Source organism: Theobroma cacao, chromosome 2, assembly GCF_000208745.1.
Source record: "Theobroma cacao cultivar B97-61/B2 chromosome 2, Criollo_cocoa_genome_V2, whole genome shotgun sequence".
Classification (NCBI taxonomy): domain Eukaryota; kingdom Viridiplantae; phylum Streptophyta; class Magnoliopsida; order Malvales; family Malvaceae; genus Theobroma; species Theobroma cacao.
The window spans coordinates 2,374,850-2,396,812 of NC_030851.1; the positions used below are offsets into that span (position 1 = coordinate 2,374,850).

Genomic DNA, 21,963 nt, shown 5'->3' on the forward strand with positions numbered 1-21,963 from the left:
TATTATTATTTTTTTCGGTGGGCGTGGATTTTAAGCTATGCTTATTGGGCTTACGTGGCCCAAAGAGTGGGCTTTTTAGAGAAATTGGGCCTGGGAGTGGCCAAGATAAAAACGAAGCCCAAATTAATTTATTTTATTTTATTTTATAAAATCTATTAGTATGAAATTTTGTGAGAGCTACTAAAATTACTTTTTTAAAGTTTTTTTCTAAAAAATAACCAGGAAACTAAGCATCAAAATTATAAAAGTTTTGATAATAATCAAAACAATAATTTACACCCAAGCATTTGAGTCATTAGTTAGTGCATAATCCCTTACCTAAAAAATAAGGTTTGAATCTCCTTCCTAAACATCAAAAATAATTTCTAAATAAAAAGACTAAACATCAAAATTCAAAATTCAATTAATCTTAGGATAGTACGAAACTTTTAATAGTTGAATTTAATTCAAAAATGGTTAATTTTTAGATATGCAACGAAAATTTTCAGTTATGGGATGAATGGTACATATGTATTGAAATTGACAGCTCAAGTAAAATTATGGATGATATTATTTTTGTGCACGGCTTTGGAGAAGTTAATATTTTTGTTAATTTTCTCATTAAATTTAATATTGATAAAACGAAAATATGTACAGGTGTTAGTACGTATCTATCGGATTGATCTTCTTAATCAGGATTATCATGATATAGTATAAGAGTGGTCAATATCAAGAAAATTTTGTGTTGACTGAGAAAAAGAAAAATTCAAATCCAATTAATTTTTGGATAGAAGTCTTGAGAGAGAAGCAATCCAATAGGATGAAAAGTGAAAACAACGTTAATGAAAGCATCAAAGAGAAAAGAAGCTTTTTTGGGTTTTGGCTAACTATGGACCATGGAGAAAGGAGCCATTCCTTTTTCAGAAAATTTAGCATATATTCCGTCTGACGTTGATCCCATTATCTCAGGCAGACTTAACCATCTAAAAGCTTTTTGATCGGTTGACTCTGCAATGAAAAGAAGCTTATTCACCCAAACCCATGTGCCTCCACCAAATCTATAATTTCTGATACAGTATTCGTCAAAAAAAGGGAAATATGCTTTACATTGCAATGGTCTACTCCCCGTTTCTCATGTGGTACTATGGAAGTGGATGGACTCCCATAGGAGTTTACTACCAACGTTTTACTGGAAGAGATGAAAGCAAAGCAAGATCAAGATGCATAGAAAGTCCCAATTCAAACTGATCCTTGTAACATCATTGCTTGGAGTAGTTGCTGTTCATCCAAAAGAGAAACAAGAAGAAGATTTGTGAGTACTGGGTTCGAATCAGCAACGATATCAATGGTAGAGGACATGGATTTTCATCAGCCCCATGTCAGTAATGTTTATGGCCAGGATAAATACTACTTGCTTGAACAAGTTAGCAGAAATGGAAATACTGGAAAGGGTACTATAGAGTGATATTCCTAGACTATGTTACTTGGACTCTGAACTGTCAGGTAATGTGTCTGACACGGTAAATTTAATTCCTTTCTAGGTTTTTTATTGATTGGAGGGTCAGCTCTTTGCGTTCATGTCTGTTAGATATGTGTCGAATAAGGATATTTCAAGAAGAACAGAGTTGGAACAACATCGGTCCTAGATAAAGAGCAACATATTGAAACAGCGCCTGCAAATTAAGACAGCATAAAGAGTTTTATCGACTTACATGAACAAGTGGAGTCCTGTTCAAGGGTTGTGAAGATGGTTGAGTTGTTATATCCAGCATAGGAACAGGTTGTGCGATTGCAACCAGAAGTGGTACTATTGCCAAGGGATAAACCATCTGAAGCTTCACATTGCATAGATGGGCACGTCTCCCACCTGGATGGTTTATTCTGGGATGGTTCACAACGTAATCTGACCAATTCACCATAGATATGCACATAAATCAGATCCTGAAGAAATTAGGAAACTGAAAAGGCCAAAATTCCTAAAATAACGAGGCACTTGAAGATAAGCTTACGTCGAGTTGTTAACAGCAGCATCACATGTGCACCTCACACAACCATTAGCAGTGAAGACGTATGTTCCATTAGCAGCAAGTAAAGGAAAGTCCAACGAGTCACTTCTTATTGGTGAGTTGCAGGCTGCAGAAAAAGATGAAAAACGTCAAATTGCAATGCAAGATTGTCTACTACCATTGATCTCACAAATATCAGTAATTTTCCACCACCCAGCCCTACTCACTGGGCCCAAGCGCCCAACCAAAAGGCTCTACTCTCTAGCAGGATTGAAGCTGGAGAGATAAGCAGTATCAATATCTGACAAACAATTAGCAGTAAGTGGCAAACAATCACTCTCCAAGCTCTCTAAAAATATATCTGCCATCACCTCCATAGGCATCACAAACATAAATACATCATGTCTGCAAAGGATTAAAAGAACCAGAAATGTATAACCAGGATATGGGTGAGTAGATATTTCATATACTAACATCCAAAGGTACTGAGACCATATCGTGAGATCAAGCATCTTGCTAGTGGACACCACCGGTGATGAAGGAAAAAACAAATTAGGTTGTGGCCCATATCCTTTCATTATGATTTGACAAGACTGGCCCTGCTCATTTTTTATATTAAAATTATGAATCAGTCACAACAAGACGGCGCTACCACCGCAGCTTTTTAATTAATCACTTATGTCAAAGGCATGAGTAGGGTTAAAAATGAAAAAGTCACTGCTGTACCTTTGAGAGGAACATCGATCGGTTGGTCAGCTATTAACTGATTATCGGCGGTGATGTTATTAACCCTACGCAAAGTCCCTTCATCAGTTCCAAACTCACTAGCAATCCCCTCCAAGGTACTCCCTAACTTCACAATATGTGCATAATGCACCACTTTCTCGCCGTTCACGTCATCACAGCTACACGGTAACGGGATTTTCAGCTTCTGCCCGGGCATTATCAAACTGGAATTCCCAATCCCATTGGCTTCCGTAATTTGCTGGAACGTCACTAACCTCGAGAAAATCTCAGCTGCTATGTGGAAGAGAAAGTCACCTTCTTTCACCTCGTAGATTGGAGCGCCGCTGGAAGTTCCGGTGTCGTTGTAGCAAACGCAGTTGATGGGGATTTTGATGACTTGTTGTGCAGATATGTTGTGGGTGCGTGGAGTAGAGAGAGATAAGCCGTTAGCTCCGAGGATACTCCGGAAGTTCTTGACGTTGAAAAGAGATTGAATGGTGCCGAGGTCGGTGTTGTTGACGGTGACGTAGCCGACCAGGGCACGACATGATCTCGGGGAGCTACAGTTGAAGCCTTGAGCCGCGGAGTGCTCTAGAGTCAGAGATGAGAGCAACGGAAGGAGAAGAAGAAACAGCTTAGCAAAAGCAAAACCCATGTTTCTCTTTTGCAACTTTTGTCTTCTGCTTCTTCTTCTTTGCTGGTTGGTGGGTTATTTAAATGAAGTGTTCGGAAGTCGGGCAAGTTAGGCAGGTTTGAAAGCTGGAAGTGTGGAAAGAAGGTGACGAGGGGAACTGGGTTGCGTTTACAATACAGACATTTGCGTATTTTGACTGAGAAGACTTTGAAGTTTCTAACAGTCTCTGGTTGAAAGCTTGTTCGGTTGAGTCTTGTTTTTGATTGGACAAGTTTTGAGGGAAAATTGTCTTCCACTGCATTCACATTCTCGAATCTGTCTGAATGTGGGCTTTGCTTTTACTGTATCTAGATTTTACCTTCCTCGCTGCAACTTGTTGGGTGTTCCACAAGATCTTTCTCTGTTGAAAAGTCATCGTCGATGAATGATGTTTTAATTCCGAGTTCTGGATTATGTGAGCCAGCTTTCATTTATTTCCCAACTGCATTAACAAACAAGTACAACCAAAGAAAAGTGCTCTGAATTGTTAATGGATGGTTTGAGTCAATCCCAGCATTATTTGCAGAATTAATGGGCCAAAATGACCAGAATTTTCCTCATCATCAATAATAGTACTAACCACGGGTGCTCCAACAAGAAAAGATAATTGCCAATTGACTTCCGAAGTTGCATATAAATATATATATATATATATATATATATTTATAGAGGGATACTGACACAGAGCCCCAAACATGTGAATGCTGGAACATTTTCCTAGTTTGGCTTTTTGTTATCGTGCAGCTTTCAAGGCTTATTTTCTAAAGCAGAAAAGGACGTCACTGGGCCACGCTAGCGGATTATTCACGCCATTATTAGTTAACCAGACGTCTCAGTCGGTCTATAATTTTATATTAAAGTGTGTACTGGAATAGCTTTTATTCCTATACCTTATGTTGTGGGCAAAGGAATTAACCGACAGGCTATAATATCAAAAAATAAGCAATTTTACAATTAAACTTCATATTTTCATCACATCCAATTAAATCTGTTTATTCTTTTTTTATACTCAAGTGAGTTTCTATTCTTTTATTTTATCGAATTGAATTTTATCCCACAACAAATATATATACATATATATATATATATAACAAACGTAACAATTATCATTTGCTATAAAATCTGACGTGATGCATACAGAAAACGACACTAACAACGTTATTTCCAGTGACAATTATCACTTGGTATATTCGTAAAATCTAATATGACATATAGAGAGTGATACCTGTCACGACCTGTCAGTGAAAATAACACTGTTGCATTTTCATCATGAGATAAAGATTAAATTGAGTTAAATAAAAAATACAAACTTAATCAAATACAAATAAATAAAAAAAAGCTTTTTTATTATTTAAATCTGAAGACTTTTGGACATTCGGCAGCTTGCCCAAAAAGTAATATCATTAGATCTGTGTCCATTGAAAGTAAAATTTGGGAAAAGTAAACCACAAGAACAATTCGGAGGACCAACCAGATGTTCAGGAATAAGGAGCAGAGTTCTGACCAAAATTGAAGCAGCATTACCAAGGCCTGGCTTGCAGTACCGACCTTGTTCTATTTGAAAAAGAAAACCTACCATCAGAAACCATGCTATGCAATTCTTTAATAGGCGCTTCCTTTCCATTTTCACATCCAAATGCACCAACAAATTCTAAAATGAAAAATCAGCATTCAATTAAAAGAGAAATCAAGTGCAGCGATGCCTTCAACCTTAAATACAACTAAATAAAACAACCAAATGTACACTATGCTATCACTTTTCCTCCAGTCGCAGAAGCACGGACTCAGCAAAGCTTTGTTGCCTGCAATCGCGAAATGATCCATTCAGACATATGGTTTCATCTGTTATTCTTAGTTCCAGAAACCAGTTCAGTGATTCAAAGCATAGAAGTAACAATTGAACAGTATATTGAAATCTGACAATAACATTAATCAGCAAGACTTTAAGGGATCCAACACCTTGCAGCAAATAATTAGTTCACCTAAAAGGAATAAAATAACACAATCACAAATTTAATAGCCTACATTTATGAATTATACGCAAACACAAATCAACAATTCAGCATAAAATCTTACTAGTTTGTTAAAAATTGTCCTTATGCTGCATAAGGCAAGGACTAGAAAAATCCTGTTATAACAGTTGGTTAACTAGGACAAGGGACCCGGTTGCAACCATCTGGATAAGTAATTTTAGATGGTAATTTGTTAATGCATTGACATGAAAAGCTATATCTTTGTGGTATTAACAACAAGAGGGCCATAAAGTACCAAGCATGACCTCATAGTTGTAGCTTACCATTTTAGATGGCCCATGCATCTATGTACTTACAAATAATACACATGCAGAAATATTAGATAATTAGTGACAGGCATCTACCTAAAACACAAATGAAATTCTAACGATATTAGAAGTTAACACGACCAGGAAAGAGAGGAAAGGAATTTGAGAGGTTTGTCTTACTTTCGCTCTCTATGCTTAGGGCTAGGGCGAGAGTACTTCAAATATCCATCCCATGGAACCTTTTTAAGACCTGCTCGAACAGATATTATGTCTCTGACCCTGCATAAAGGAATATTAACTGAATCAAAGCCATTGCTTTCAAGATGGCAATACAAAGACCTAAGTTTGTGTCTATAAAGGATAATAGATGATTGGCGTCCTCAATTATTGATTGCAACTAGTTAAGAATAGTACTTACCTCTCTGCAAATTCAATTGGTGTTTCTCCAGGCCTTAGATTTTGGGGTTCTAGGTACCACACATCACAAACAACAGCCCAGGATGTCATAAGCTGCAACAGATGCATCGTGAAGGACTGCCTGCGAGAAATGTAATATTGGTATGAAATGACAACAGTGAAATGAACAAGACACAACAATGATCTATATCTTGCTACACCACAAAGTTTTTTCCCAACAAGTGGAGTGGGAACTAGTGGGAATATTTTTAGCAGCTTTACCTGGTGGCACTAAAAGATGTTCCCAGATGAATTCTGCTGGATATTCACATATCCATTGCATCTTTAACCCAAGAAATGACATGTACTCTCAACAGACTGAAAGTAGCATGTTTCAGTTTAAACACCAAAACCCATTTATACTTCATGAACAGATTGAATTCTTTCCCCTTTTTCTTGGTACACACACTCACGCTGGTAAAATATCAAACTTGTAACATAGTTTGCACAATATTCTTGGGGAAGACAGTGTTTGACCCAAAGGAATCAACAGCTTTGAGCACACAGTGATCAGATAAATATCCAGGGAAATGAGAAGAAAGTGACCCAACCCAAAAAAATTCTCCCAACAAAATCTCAGAGTACACATTTATGCAAGTCATTTTATATTTATGTGTAGGAACAAAATTTGAGCACTTGATGATGAATTCCTTACTTCCGGCTATTCCAAAACGCATCAACAAAAATTTTATTGTACTTGATTGCAATCGGACAAACTGTACAACCGAGTTCAAATGCACCCTAAACATCACCAGAGAAACCAAGAAGTTAAAGAAAGTTGAAAGCATAAGAAAGGAACAACCAAGCAGTCCTCCCCAAAATACAAACAGCTATACCTTCTTAAACATGACACTGTACTGATTGTTTACGCAGGTCCCTTCAGGAAAAATGAGAAGCGGGTTATTGTCAACCCCCTGAACATGATCCCTTAACCTGAAATTCACAAGTTTATGCAAACATGAGAGAGAAAACACATTAATATGAACATTTTCCCCTATTCTGATTGTACTTACTTCTTTGCTACAATTTCACGATCTTTTGCCTCTGAACGGTTGAACCAAATACACCCCACACTCTCTAAAATAGTGCTCTGCAACAGTCCTATATATAGAAAGAAACCAAATAGCTTTTTTCATTCACTCAGTATACACAAAATATAAACCTAATCCTCACTCCAATACTGTCATCAAAATCTACTTTAAGAAAAAGCAAAAACAGCAGAGCACCTGGAATTATTTTCATTCAACTTGAAAAGATGGAAAGGAGCATCTTAACTTTTAAAGCATAGCCATAAATTCCTTTTTAACAGCATAGCCATTATATGTGGATCACCCTACTTCTTCCACCTAAGGTTATTCAACACATGTATAGTCCATAGCAGGCATCATAAAAACTAAGTGGTAAGAACATGCTTTCTCTCTCACTAACATTTGGGCTCTAATCTGTAGGGAATAAGAGACAAAAATAGAAAAGGTGTAAGATATAGCCATAAAATCTTGAAGCTCGTAGAAACAGAAACAATATAGAACAACAGAAAAGGGAGAAATTTTAGAAAAAGAAAGATACATATTTCCCAATAAAGATTTTCATGTGAAAAATACAAGCAAAGAAATTCTATACATGTCTATAATCCAATATTAAAGTTGGAGCGAAGGGCTGTCACTGGTGAATTTTAAAACCTGAAATACAACCAGAAGTAAGGAAACATAATTCGGGAATACATCGAAAAGCATGCAACAGAAATAATCAGCTATTTTAGAATCCTCTGCAACATTAAAATCTATAAACATCATTTTTAAGTAAGCATGTTTGCATTACTACTTACCAACCCATCCAGGGTGCTTCTGCATAATGACAGCAAATGCAGTCATCTGTTCTAATATGATGAAATCGATCATAGAAGTATGATTGGCCACAAACACCTGTTTGAAGCATGGAAGGAATGCTTAGATATATTTCATTTTCAAAGACACACAACATAAAAGCCGTAATATTGAATCAGACTTGAAGCTTAATGAAATAAATAAAGTATAAGACAGAAACACCCATAGATCTACAGACAAGGGAATATGGAAGAATATAAAGTGCAGAAACTATAGTCAGCTCAACCTGCTTGGGCCGAATGCTAGGCCGTGGTCCATGGTACTTCACAACTCCAGTCCACGATGCAACAAAGAAGCTGCACATTAGCTCCACCAAAACCCTCTGAAAAAAAATATATGATGAACTAACTAAGTCTAGGCATAAACTTTGCATGTGGTAAATGTACCATAATACAGGTAATGCACAAGCTTGCAAGAAAAATATAAGAAACCCCCAAAGAGAGAATGCCTAAAGCCGCATGTTTGCTTATTTGCAATTCTAACCTTTTCTTCCCTACATACACGTACTCACAGACAAAAGAGACATAAAAGCTGCACAAAATAAAAATGTATAAAATTCAAACCTCCATCTTTTTCCGCAACTTATCATGCCCTTTGAGTAGAAAGTGTACAGGAATGAAGGATGAAAGAAATATTATCCATCCTATTGTCAACACCACAACCCTGCAGATTTATCGGCACATGGAAACTCAGAAACAAGGCAACTATTTCAACATATAATACACGACCTAACAAAACTCTAAAACTGACATAAGCAAGATTCATCTAAACAAAAACCATCATGCATTAGACAATTGAAAGTTACTTTGAGAGGTAGAATGGCTAACCTCGCAGGGAATAAAATCAAGTACCGAACTGCCACACCAAAACACCACAGTGGGAACAAATATACATTCCAGTTCCATGGTTCAGGGGGATTCGACTTAAAACATCGTGTGAATGAATCCTGCTCATTCAATACACCGCTGGAATCAATTAATTCTTGAAAATTTGTCACAAGGTTAACCTTATTCTACTCAAGATCAAAACTTTAGGGTGAACACAAATACGTCAAATTATTTTTTTAAGAAAAACTAGTCGATACTTAAACTGTTACTCGCATTCAAACATAATTGTTCATATAAAAAAAATAATCATGCATTTTTATAATTCAAAAAAAATAAAATTTTTAATTATTCAAAAATATAATTTCCTTTTGTCAATCATAAATGATTTTCCCGGGAAACATGCAGAACTCTTAAAATGAGAGAGAGAGAGAGAGCTTACATCAACAATGGCACCAGCAGCTTCAGTTAAAGTGGGAGAAATATCAAGCAAATCGCGTCTGAAACCATTTCAAAATCCATGTTCAATCAACCAACAAATCAACCATATAATTAACCAATTTTCAAGAAACAAATTCACAAAAGACAAAAAGGGAAAGAGAGAGGGGTAAGTGAAATTACAGGCGAAGCTTCCCGCGAGGTTCGTTAATGGAGGATCCGGACGGGAGATAATCTTCGATGTTGGGTCGATCCAAGTCCAATTCGGAGCTGGATGAGCTCAGCTTCCCTCCTCTGCTACTCATGCCTTCCCTTTCGCTTTCTGATTTGGTTCGGCTGTTGGGATTTTTGTTTGGTTTTGGTTTTTTTTCTTCTTTTTCTTTTTTCTTTATATTGATAAAACCAAACAGCTTTTCCTTCTTCATTTACTTATTTCCTTCACGCAATGTTTAACTATTTTGTTACTCAGAAAATTCAATGCGTTTGTTCCCTTCTTAACGCCTCTTCGACAAATTTTTCCTTTTATCTTTTTTAAAAAATAATATTTTTAAATTTTTATAATCATTAATTATAAAAATTATTTAATTTAAAATAAAAATATAAAAAAATTAACTGCAAATTTTCTTTTTTTTTCATGAATTTATTAATCTTGGTAATATTTCTTTTTTACATTTATGTCCCTGTCTTCATATACCGATCATAGTATTCTTGTTCCATCTCAATATTGTATTAATTTGTATACAGACGGTATATAAAATTTACACATTATTATTTAATAACAAAAGGTTGTATTACAAATATGTAAATATTAAATTTGAAAGTTTTTTGAAATAAATATTTTTAAATTTGTAAATATTTATTTACTAGATTTTCTTCTTGTTTGCAAGTGAAAATCGACAATCAATTCATATGACATAAAAGTCATTGGAGAAGATTTCTTTACTTTATGCCTTAAAGAATGGGTATTGGTGAACATGTCAAATGATACTACGGTTGGAAATATTCCCTGGAGCGTCCTACTTGTTTATCTGGTATTGGCGTAACTTAAGCATCTTTCATGCTTCTTTCTCTTGGCCTTGCAATGCCTGGCAACAGATATGGTCCAAGTCGAAGGGGGCATGGGATATCTTGAGGAGAGAGTGGAGTAGAATGAAACAAGAAATTATGATATCTCGAGAAACGCCTGATCATTCTTTTATTAAATTGAATGTTGATGGAAGTGCACAAGGACAGCTAGGGGTTGCCGCCGTCGGTGATTTGCTCAAGGAGGAAAATAGTAATTAGATGGTGAGTTTCGCATGCAAAATTGGTATTATATTTTCATTATCAGCTGAATTATGGACAATTTACCAAGGCCTGAAGTTGTGTTGGGATAGAGGCTATAGGAAAGTCCAAGTAGAGTCTGACTTTTTATTAGCATTACAAAAAATCAGAGATCAAAGTACCATCTTTGATCCTAATGTTAATCTTTTAAGGTTCATTAAAGAATTACTTAATCGAGATTGGAATTGTTTAATATCTCACGTTCATTTTGAAGCAAATTGATATACCGATTTGATGACCACCCATCATGAAAATTTAGATTTAAGATTATATATTTTTTATATTCCTCCTAATAGTATTGCTAAATGTTTATTTGCAGACTGTCTAGACATAGCCGGGCTTAAAATGGTATAAGTTGCACACTGTTTGGACCTATCAAGGCCACTTTCATTCTTTATGCTATTAGGTTTTGATGTTTTTGGTGGTATGTTTTTTCATATTTATTTGTTTTAAATCCTTTAGATAACTATTTTAATTTGAAAACTAGTTACCAACCCACATTACATTGCAAGAGTTATTAATTGACATATAAGTGACGTTTGATGTCTTACAGTGTAATCATATGACAGATAATATGATTGCAGGGAAAATAATATTATAGTGTAAATGCAAAGAAGATAATATTGTAATGTTTGGTTTTACAAGCACTTTACTAAAAATGTAATCAATTTTTAAAATTATCACTATGTATTAAAATACAAATTTAATATATTTATATATTTTATTATTAATTTTTAAATTTTATTATTTTTAATATCATATTTTATTTTTATTTTTTATTATAATTTAATTTTTTTCTTAATATAATCTCATATATTGTATATTTTATTTATATTTCAGTGTTTGAATCAACTATCATCCATTTTGCTGGTATTTTCTTTTCTTTGCTTCCCTCACAGATAGACGCACCAAATTTAAGAAGTTATTTACATCTGCAAGTAACAATCATCCTTTCTTATCTATTTAATGAACAAAAATTACATGCTACTAAGCTAACAATATAAAGCATAACACAAAATTATATATAAGTTGCCTACCAAGCTAAAACATAATATTTGGGGATCTTGTGCTCTCCGCTCACCGATGCTCCCCTGTGGAGCACTGATTTAGGGAGCACGAGACTCATGCTCCCTAGGGTAATGACGATATCGTACTCCCCTTGGAGAGATCTGGCTAGATCTAACATTTCACAGTCAGATTTGGTCACAAGGTAATGGATCGGTGTAAACGAGCGATATTGGTTGGTTTGAAAGAGAGAAAAATATTGAAAAAAGTGAAAAAAATAAGGATATTTTAGATATTTAACATTTATCCATTAATACCGTTTACACATTTAAGGTGAATTATCTATTTCGAATATTAATAATCTCTTGTAGAATTGTAATTAAAACTTAAGAGAATTAAGGTATTTTACTTTTTTTTAGGATTTATGTCTCTTTCTTTATATAACAATTGTAGTATTCTTGTTTTGTATCAATATTGTATTGATTTATATTTGATGTACAATCAATATATAATATTTATATATTATCATTTAATCATAAAAAGCTGCATTACAAATGTAAAAATATTAAACTATAAAATTATTTCAAAATAAATATTTTTAAAATTATAATATTTATTTACTAGATTTTCTTCTTGATTGCAAGTGAAAATTGACAAGTAATGCATATTACATAAAGTTAGTGGATTAACTATGCAAGGATTATTATTTTTCAAAAAAAAAACTAATGCAAGGATTATTCTTAAGGCTAGGCCGAATCTTAGGCAATTGGGCCTCCTTCAAAATAATAAAACAGAGATTTTACTTCTGGGCCCAATAATAAAGAGTAGTACATTTGGGCCTCAAAGCAATTAATTGCGTAATAGGATACAAAAATCAAGTAACCTAAACGACAGCGTTCAGGAGATTCTATTGGCGGCAACGCAACGGTTTCTATTTGAATGGCGGTTGCAGGCGTAAAACCCGAATGCATAGACATGTCTTAACGTATTTCTTGACCGCTGCAAGATAAGCTTAAAGGATAGTTTTTCTTGTTAGAACATTTAATTCATTAGTAAATATATAGTTTTTATTTAAAAAGAATTAAATAATTAAATGGCATAAAAAACAGATTTTAAATTTTTAAAAATTAAATCTCATTGTGAACACAATTTCAAATAATATTTATGATAAAAGAAATCCGATTACAATTTACTATAAATTATAAATAAATATAAGTTTACATCTACTTTTGTTTCTTGCATAGACCATAATTTTAGTCGCATACTCCCATTCAACGCTCCGTCTTGCTTAATTTTCTTTTTATGATTTTGCGTCACATAGTCAATTTTACGCTATCAAATTTAAATCGTAAATTTTTCTAAATCTAAATGCTAAAAACAAATAATTTAATAACAAAAATGACATCAATATAAAAAATTTATTAAACACATGGCACAAAAAATCATAAAAAAAACATTAAGTAAGGCACTCGAATATTTGGGTTATTAATTGGTGTATGATCTTCTTGTCTAAAGAATAAAGTTCGAATCCCTTCCTTCAATTATAAAAAAAAAAATGAAAAATATCAAAAAGAAACAAGAAATTTTTGTTTATATTACTATTAAACAGTAAAATTAAATATTAAGACAACAATGAAAACTCATACTTGCTGGATGAGTCTAATTAAAAGGGCTTTAACTAAATTCTTAGGGACCCTTAGTTTGGTTCTACTCTCTCCTAATAATAGTAATAATTTTCGTTAAGAGTGAAGCCGATGGACCCCAAGGCTGTGGTTGAGAGTCATTAGGTTGTGGGTCGATTCAGATGCAAATAAAAAAAAATTTTAATGCAAAGTCGTTGGGATGAGAAAAAACAAGAAGCATCCAAGTTGACCTGTTCCCTCTTTCCGTGGTTTGTTTAGACCAATTCAATTGATCTTTGGACTGAGTCCCTCTTTTAAAACGGTGGCGATTGGCATCTTGTGGCTACAAAGCTCCATTTTCTACTCACCTGGTGACGTTCGAACTTGTGCTTGTTTTTTGCGGCATGAGTGGGGGAGGGGAGGACTGAGGAGGAAGCCTTTTTGGGCTAGCAAAACAAATTATCTAGAGATTGACAATAACAGTTCAGAATTTGTTGTCAGGAAAAAAAATAAAAGTTTTCTTATATTTTTTATGATTTTAATTTTGTGTTATTTTATTCTTTTATTGTTCTTGATTAGTACCAATGAATATTGTTTTGATATAGTGTTTAAAAAAAACTTTGAATTATTTAAAATTTTTTTAATAAAATTTAATATTTTATAATTAATGATTGATCAATTATTATTAATTCAAATATTATTTTATATTACATGACAAATATATTAATATGATTATGATGTGATATGTTGATGTGATACAATGATAATATGATATTTTAACTTTTACATTAATATCACATCATCATTAAGTTATCATTATGTAATAATTAAATGATAAATGATATTTTGATTATTAATAATTAATAAAACTTAGTTAATAATAATTTGTTTAATCAAAAATAAAAATACATGAAACTTAATTGAATATAATAAAAAAGTAATGACTTATTTGAATATTTTTTTGAATAGGTCAAAGGCTTTTTCAAACATTATGTTTTTTTTAATTAATATTTTGTGAAAAAATTTTGTTTTTACTAAAATTATCAAAATTTTAATTTAAAATTAATTTATTTATTTACACTTAAAAGTATTTTTGTAATTTTACTCGTCAAAATTAATAGTCTATTTTTTTGAAACTGAAATTGTTCTCAAGCTATTAATTAAGAAAAAAGATATCCACAAAATACCACTCAAAAAATTCATAAAATGTCATATAAAAAATAAAATTTATTTTAAAAAAAAAAATCAATCCTCATATGCAAATCCATGTCCAAGTTTAATAGTTTATTGAATTAAGGAATCCAAAGATGAAAAAGCCGGTCTTTACAACATCCAGAGAAAAAAAATAATGAATAAATGTCAGGGTATACTTTACAACATCCATATAAGGTTAATACTTTAGTTCCAAAAACATAAATCTAAGCCATTAGATTAAATATCAAATTGTTATGGTCAGTGCAACAGTTGTGCAGTGAGTGGCCTATTTGCAATATTATATGAATTTTATCTATTCAGATCATATGCCTTCCATTCAAATAAATAGTCGATCATTTATATAAGAATTTTCTTCTTTTTTTTTTAATAAAATTTCGAGATAAATATATTGTTCTAACATTCAAATATAGGTAATTATTAATGTTGAGATGAACTGTTAATATAATCATATCAATTATACAGAAAAATGGACTTCTTTTAATTATAAATTGCTAGAGCTTCTCTATGTTATTTGACGTAAGACCTGTCATCATCAAGTAACCACCGCGCAATTATTGACAATGGCGAGCAGCATTGGGATCGAACGTGCTTGACTGAATTGCAAGGCAAACACATGGGAATTGGTTGTTATCAAAGGAAAGAAAAAAAACCATGCTTAAGATCTCACTCTCAGGAGTACCTGCCATGCCATCAAATAAAATACCTGAAGAAGTCTGGCCGACCCCACAACAAAATGCGGTCCATTCGGTTTGCCTTAAACAAAAAATATAATTGGAGAAATTTTTATTATATTTAAATTATTAAAATATTTTTATTCTAAATAACGAATTTATTACGTTACATAAATTACAAAAATATCTTTTAAATCAATTAAATAATAAGTAAAACGACTTTTTGTTATATTTAAATTTTTTAAAATAAATATCTAATTTAAAATCAATTAAAAATAAAAAAAATATTTTTCATATTTAAGTGAAGTGAGATTTATTATGTTTTTCATTATGTAGGAAAGATTTTTAAGATTCATTGACATTGAATGCAACGACTTTTATTATATTTAAGTTATTAATATACCTTTAATTAAATTATCTGAAATTTCGTTCACCTTTGTCTAAAGTTAGTAAATTCCCCTTTAATTAGATAAACATTTAAGTTTCTAAAGGGACCATCATTCTTTAATAGATTTGATTTTGCTAATTACATAAAGATTTTATTACAAGAACGAGTTACCTAATCAGCCAGCTATCTATCATTTTCAGAGATTATTAATTAGATTTGATTTAACCCTTTTGAGGCAATTTTCCGTCATATTCAAAATTCAACTACCCAATACTTTAGCAAAAGTGTTAGGTTTGGTCCACGATAATTGCTTCTTACATCTAACTAACAATCTTGATAATTATCACCTAATTAAACATTTAAATTTTTCTAAAAATTAAACAAATTATTGTTGGCTATCTCATCTGCTTCACTTGTTTCGAATTTTTACCTCTTTCGAACTATTTTGGATCATAATTTTATTTAAAAATTAAAATTAAAATTTATTATTGGATCAGATTGGATAAAAATTAAGACAGAAGAGGTTAGTCGTTCGCTTCTGACTGAATTTTTTACGCGATGTTAATTACTAATTTACTCCTATTATTAACCCTTGATTAGTGAGATAATTATTGTTTAAAAGTGGGTTATTAAAAAACAAAAAATAAAAAATAAAAGCCTTTGGATTCTACGATGTTTTGGCCGCTACGAGACACCGAACACAAGGGAACCCCAAAAACGACGGTGTTTTAGGACGAAGGAAAGTGTTCCCAACCACGCGCGTCAAAGCACGTGTGTGGAAGAGTCGATCTCCGGACGCTGACCTGGCTTCGCTTTGGATTGATCGAAATTCACGCACGCCCTTTACGTTGGCGTGGTTTTATCATTTTCTTGTCAGGTTAAAGGAACAGAAAGGCTCGTTAACACTTGCTGGGCGCGTGAAGGGAGAGAGCAACAAAGATTTTGCTGGGGTGAAAATTTCGAGTATAAAAATTTCCGAAATGCTCCCGTGTAAAAGACTCACACCGTACATTTTCTCGTGTTCTACCAAAAATCACAGTAAAAACAATAGCCGGCCGCAGTGATCATAATTCTATCTTGTGGTAATAACGAAATCCTTTTAATTTTTATTGGGAAAATTTTATTTGATTTCAAATGCATAGATTTAAATATTAATTACTTTTAATTTAGCAAAAATACTTGAATTCATTACTCAAAGGTAAAAGAATAAAATGTGACCATGCAAATAAAATTATAAATATTAAAAAAATATTTTTTTATACTATCAATGTATAAATTTTACACATTATCAATGAATGAAATTTTATTATATCATGATTAAATAAATTTAAAATTTAAAATTTTTTAAAAAAATTTATTTTTAAATTTAAAAAAATTATTTACTCTATTATTAAGTGATAATGTATAAACTGACAGCTCATACAACAGTAATAATAATTAAAACTTCAAATGTCAAGGTCAAGACAATAATTAGTAGAAGCATGTGCTGTAATTTTTTTGGATAAACAAAAATAACCGCATGTTTTTCACCAGTTAGAACCTATTTTGCTGAACCGATAAAAGCTCCAACCAATCAGATCTTTGTCAGGCTTTGCTAAGATCCACTCGTCAACAGTTCACACACAAACAAAAACGCTTATATATTTTCTGCTCCGTCTGAGTATTCACAGCTGAACGATTCCCACTAAGTTTACGCGCCTTGTTTTTTTTTTTTTTCCTTCTTTTTTTATTATTTTCTTTTTTTTTGGAATTTTCAGCCTGAATTTTGGATTCTTTTTATAACACCAAACGGAAGGAAATAAATAAAAGAAAAAGAAAGTTGGTGCTTAAAAACATTACATGAAACTATTATGAAGCTGAAGAATCTGAAACAGCTTATATTTTCTCTCAAAATGAGGAGAAAGAAGAGAGAACGTAACAACATCCTTCTTCACGGCTCCAGCTACTTTTCCACTGGCCTTAACCTCATTATCTGGCGGAAGCGCCATCGTCTCTTCTCCTTCATCTCCGCCGTCTTCGGTTGTTTCCTCCTCTTACTCTTCGCCTTCTCCGTTTTCTCTTCTCCTCCTATCGCCACCGATCATTTCCTCCCTCATTACTCCTCCTCCTCCTCTGTACGTTACGTTACATCTCCCTCTCATTTTTTTTTCTGTTTCTTTCCTGTCGCGTTTCATTCGATTTTCGTGTGTTTGTTTTCTTGTCCTCGAACTTTGAGAAAGCGGAAACAATAAGAGAAATTCTTCCGATATTGATGCGTTTTGCTTTTTTGTGTTTTGTCTTTTGTTTAGGTGAAAGAAAGAGAGGCTGTCGAGTCTAATTTGGATGCGGTGTTTCGAGTTCCGGTAGGAAAGTTTTCATTTTTAGTGCAAGAGCGGAATGTTAATTTTTGTTTTGAGTTTGATGACTTGTTTGGATCTTAAAAATTAGTTTTGATTAATTGGTTTTGCGTTTTTTAGGCAAGTGGAGGATATTTAGGTCGTGATTTATGGAGTTCGAGCCAATCAAAGTTCTATTATGGATGCAGTAACGCCTCTATGAAGTTTCAAAGTAAAGTCTTCCACTTTTGAATCCTTATTTTACTATCATTAACATTTTCGTTTTGGGTTTTGATATAGAAATCTAAATTTAGTTTTGATATAAATTTCTTTCCCTATTTGGAATTGGCCTTAAATTCAAATACTAGCTCTATTGTTGAACACTTCAAACTTTGGTCTCTGGAAATGAAGAGTTGGTTTTAGCTGTTTTTTTTTTCCATTTACTGGAATTAATTTGTTGTATTATTACTTGGTTTGTATGCTGATAAAATATTAGGCTGCTTCTTCTTCTCATTTCAAAGTTTTGGTATTCCTTTTTTCAGTCTGATTTGAGCTACCCTTTTGATAATTAGCTATGTTGTCTATGTTTTAGCTGCTGATGTGAAAACGCATCCCAATCGATACTTGTTGATTGCTACCAGTGGAGGCTTAAATCAACAGAGAACAGGGGTAAGCTTTCTGAAACAGTAAATTCTACTGAGCAACTTCTGGACTGCTTATGCAGTTATGCTTCTTAGAATTTGAAGCTAATGTTGAGTTTTCTGTGGGCTTATGGTCATATAAGGATACAGTGAAAAAGACAGTTCATATTTTTGGTTCTGAAAATTTTGTGACTTTTATGGCTACAGATAACAGACGCAGTTGTTGCAGCATATGTTTTAAATGCAACTCTGGTCATTCCCAAGCTGGACCAACATTCTTACTGGAAAGATACCAGGTCTGTTGTTATATTTTATGTTTGACCCTGAATGCAGGGGAATAGTTTATATTCTGTGCATTTATATGTGATGGGGTATTTGATGCAGTGATTTTGCTGAAATATTCAATGTTGACTGGTTCATTTCATCTCTCTCTCGAGATGTTGAAATCATCAAAGAACTACCACCAAAGGGAGGGAAAGCTTGGATTCCACGAAGCATGCGTGTTCCTAGGAAGTGCAATCCAAAATGCTATCAGACACGTCTTCTACCTATTCTAAACAAAAAGCATGTAAGTAATGGTTGACTTTTTCTCTGTAGATGGTTGAGTTAGTTGTTCCATGTACTCCATGTCCTGAATTTTGTCTTCTGTATAATATATAATATGATTTGGTACAAAAACAGAACATAAAGAAATCTGATCTTTAACAGCATTTAACTTTTTCTCTCTGCCATATTGCTTTGTTCTGTAGTATGGTAATGAAGGTTACTATTCGGCCGGCCTGTCAAATTGCTGTTTATCTTCACATCAGGAAAGATGCTAGTGTAACTGAAAGTCTGGTGCCTTGGCCAAATTCTAATATCCTAGGAAGTTGATAAGCTGCACTCTATTAATTCAAATTCATTTTACAGACACACAATTGCAAAAATCATTTGATGAAGCTTTGCGAATTAGTTGGTAAACTATGATACAACTGTGGAGATAATTAAATTGTTCAGCAACCATACCTCACCATAACCATGAGCAGAGTATGGAAATGGATTCAGATATATTTGCATGGACATAGTTAGAAAATCTTAATAATTATTTTCTGGAAAGGCAAGTTATTGGTTTAAAAAGTATCACTAGCCTTTGTGGACATTAGTCATTATCAAGTTTTCTCTTCATAATGATTGTGTTAATTTTATGTCCTGCAGTACTAATGTCATATATACTTTTGAGATTGTACTTTTGACTAACATTGATGTTGAACTTCTGCTCATTTACCAAGAAAGGTGATCCTCAATCCTTCTTTTCATATGTTAAACTAACTGTTATAGTCTAGTTCTTGATTGTTTTCTTGGGCTTGAAAAAAGCATATGATTAAGAAACTGACAATTTGTTCACCATCCTTTTCCTGTTGCAGGCTGTTGAGCTTACAAAGTTTGATTACAGGCTTTCAAATAGGTTGGACACAGATTTACAAAAGCTTCGATGTAGGGTTAACTACCATGCTTTAAGATTCACAGACCCCATTCTTCAAATGGGCAAACGCTTGGTTGAGAGGATGAGGATGAACGCTGAGCATTTTATTGCCTTGCACTTGAGGTAAAGGGCACTCTGTTATTACTTGTATTATCTCTAGATATAACAATCTTTTGTAAATGCCAAACATTGATTGAAATATAGCTGTTGCGCTAGCTGTACTCCAATGTGTTGATGACTTCCTTGGATGTTTAGTTGAGTGAGTCTTAACATCTTTATTGTAAAATGAAAGACTTAATTAATGCAGGTTGATATATCATTTGCCATAGGTTTGAACCTGATATGCTCGCGTTTTCTGGATGTTATTACGGGGGAGGAGACAAAGAAAGGGGAGAACTTGGTGCAATCCGGAAGAGGTGGAAAACTTTACATGTAAGGCCATGCAAGTTGTTAAAGACACTTCATTAATCCTAAAAGCTTCTGAAGCATTAAACATGTTTATTTTGGTCTGAACTACAGGTGAGCAACCCTGAAAAGGTGAGAAGGCATGGAAGATGCCCACTAACCCCAGAGGAAATTGGTCTAATGCTGAGAGCATTGGGGTTTGGAAGTGATGTTCACATTTATGTGGCATCAGGTGAAGTTTATGGGGGTGAAGAGACATTGGCTCCGCTCAAAGCACTCTTCCCTAATTTTCATTCAAAAGAGACTATAGCCACCAAGGAGGAGTTGGCACCATTTTCATCATTTTCTGGTCGCATGGCTGCACTGGATTACATTGTTTGTGATGAAAGTGATGTTTTTGTTACAAATAATAACGGAAACATGGCTAGAATGTTAGCTGGACGAAGGTATGCAACTCTTTTGCCTTCGGTTGACCTAGGAAATGCGTCCAATTGCATGTATTCTTGTTAGCATTTTCACGGTCCAAATATATATTTTGAAGAAAGAAGCCTACCAAGGTGTTGTAGAAAGAACTTAGATCATAGTTGCTTCATACATTGCTTTAACATTTTCCGTATTTAATGCACCTGCCATTATTCCTTATAGCTACTTTTGCATGTAAATCACATTGATAACGCACTTTGTTTGCGGCCTATTTTCTAAATACATTTGTCTATTACAGGAGATACTTTGGGCACAAACCAACAATTCGACCTAATGCCAAGAAACTGTACAAATTGTTCTTGGACCGAAATAACATGACATGGGAAGAGTTTGCCTCTAAGGTTCGAGCATATCAGATTGGTTTCATGGGAGAGCCAAAAGAGATGAAACCCGGCAGGGGTGAGTTTCATGAAAACCCAGATAGCTGCATATGTGAGACCGAGGGAGTCAAAACAAATCAAAATCATCAAACTCCTGAAGACCAAGAAAACGATAACAAGATGAAGGATGCTACGGAAGTGAGTGATGAACAACAGTCCATCGAGGAGGATCCGGATTGGACCGATATTGATTATTTGGACAACCTTGGTGGGTTGAAGGAGCTGTCCAATCTGGACAGCAGTGTGTTAACGAAACAAGAACAACCCGAAGTGGAAGAGTTCTTTTCAGACTGAAAAAATGGAGTAGCCTGGCAAATTCCTAGTGAAAATTCTTTTCTCCTACTAATGTGACCGTGACGGCAAAGCACTCTTGTACATAGAAGGCCTGGGGCAGTCGAGGGTTGGGCGTCCGGTTTCTGTAAATGTTAGTACATAATGGGACAGTGAGGAGTACAAGCTTCCTGTTTTGACATTATTATTTTTATGATTGGAGGGGTACATTGGTTGGGGATTAAAGTTAGTTTAGCTGTTAGGTTATTCTTAAGTTAGCTCCAAAAAAGAAAAAGGAAAAAGGAAAATACCTTGTCTCTAGTGTTTTATCGAGAGACAGAATGGCGAAGTACAGCCAATAATTGATGCAATAGAAATGAATGTTTTTACCTTTTATAGACTGTCAACACTTTCCTGGTTTGGATTTGCCCTTTATAGCCAGTGAACTGGTGGTGTGTATTGGTTAATCGTTCTTTTGCATGAAACGCCGACGTTTTTTCTGCTGTGGCACAGGAGC

General features: G+C 33.7%; 3 protein-coding genes across 4 annotated transcripts; 1 reads left to right on the forward strand and 2 right to left on the reverse strand.

The window, feature by feature from the left end:
• Window positions 730–3,887, reverse strand: LOC18607418 (lysM domain-containing GPI-anchored protein 2). The gene is made up of 4 exons (XM_018116260.1): window positions 2,712–3,887; window positions 1,989–2,112; window positions 1,692–1,882; window positions 730–1,257 (listed from the first exon to the last, which is right to left on the reverse strand). The coding sequence occupies exons 1-4, from the start codon at window positions 3,364–3,366 to the stop codon at window positions 1,166–1,168; spliced, it is 1,062 nt and encodes a 353-aa protein (XP_017971749.1). The 5' UTR covers window positions 3,367–3,887; the 3' UTR covers window positions 730–1,165.
• On the reverse strand, window positions 4,712–9,732 carry LOC18607419 (glycerol-3-phosphate acyltransferase 3). Of its 2 annotated transcripts, XM_018115438.1 has the most exons (13): window positions 9,450–9,732; window positions 9,271–9,328; window positions 8,832–8,950; window positions 8,568–8,667; window positions 8,231–8,326; window positions 7,947–8,043; window positions 7,135–7,222; window positions 6,958–7,054; window positions 6,777–6,862; window positions 6,084–6,203; window positions 5,846–5,944; window positions 5,129–5,186; window positions 4,712–5,035 (listed from the first exon to the last, which is right to left on the reverse strand). In XM_018115438.1, the coding sequence occupies exons 1-12, from the start codon at window positions 9,689–9,691 to the stop codon at window positions 5,138–5,140; spliced, it is 1,251 nt and encodes a 416-aa protein (XP_017970927.1). In that variant the 5' UTR covers window positions 9,692–9,732; the 3' UTR covers window positions 4,712–5,035; window positions 5,129–5,137. The 2 variants fall into 2 exon arrangements, with proteins under 2 accessions (XP_017970927.1, XP_017970926.1); XM_018115437.1 differs by having other exon boundaries at window positions 4,712–5,186.
• Window positions 17,308–21,842, forward strand: LOC18607420 (uncharacterized protein At1g04910). The gene is made up of 10 exons (XM_018115436.1): window positions 17,308–17,604; window positions 17,779–17,832; window positions 17,947–18,037; window positions 18,398–18,474; window positions 18,654–18,742; window positions 18,831–19,014; window positions 19,850–20,031; window positions 20,238–20,340; window positions 20,428–20,759; window positions 21,035–21,842. The coding sequence occupies exons 1-10, from the start codon at window positions 17,341–17,343 to the stop codon at window positions 21,468–21,470; spliced, it is 1,812 nt and encodes a 603-aa protein (XP_017970925.1). The 5' UTR covers window positions 17,308–17,340; the 3' UTR covers window positions 21,471–21,842.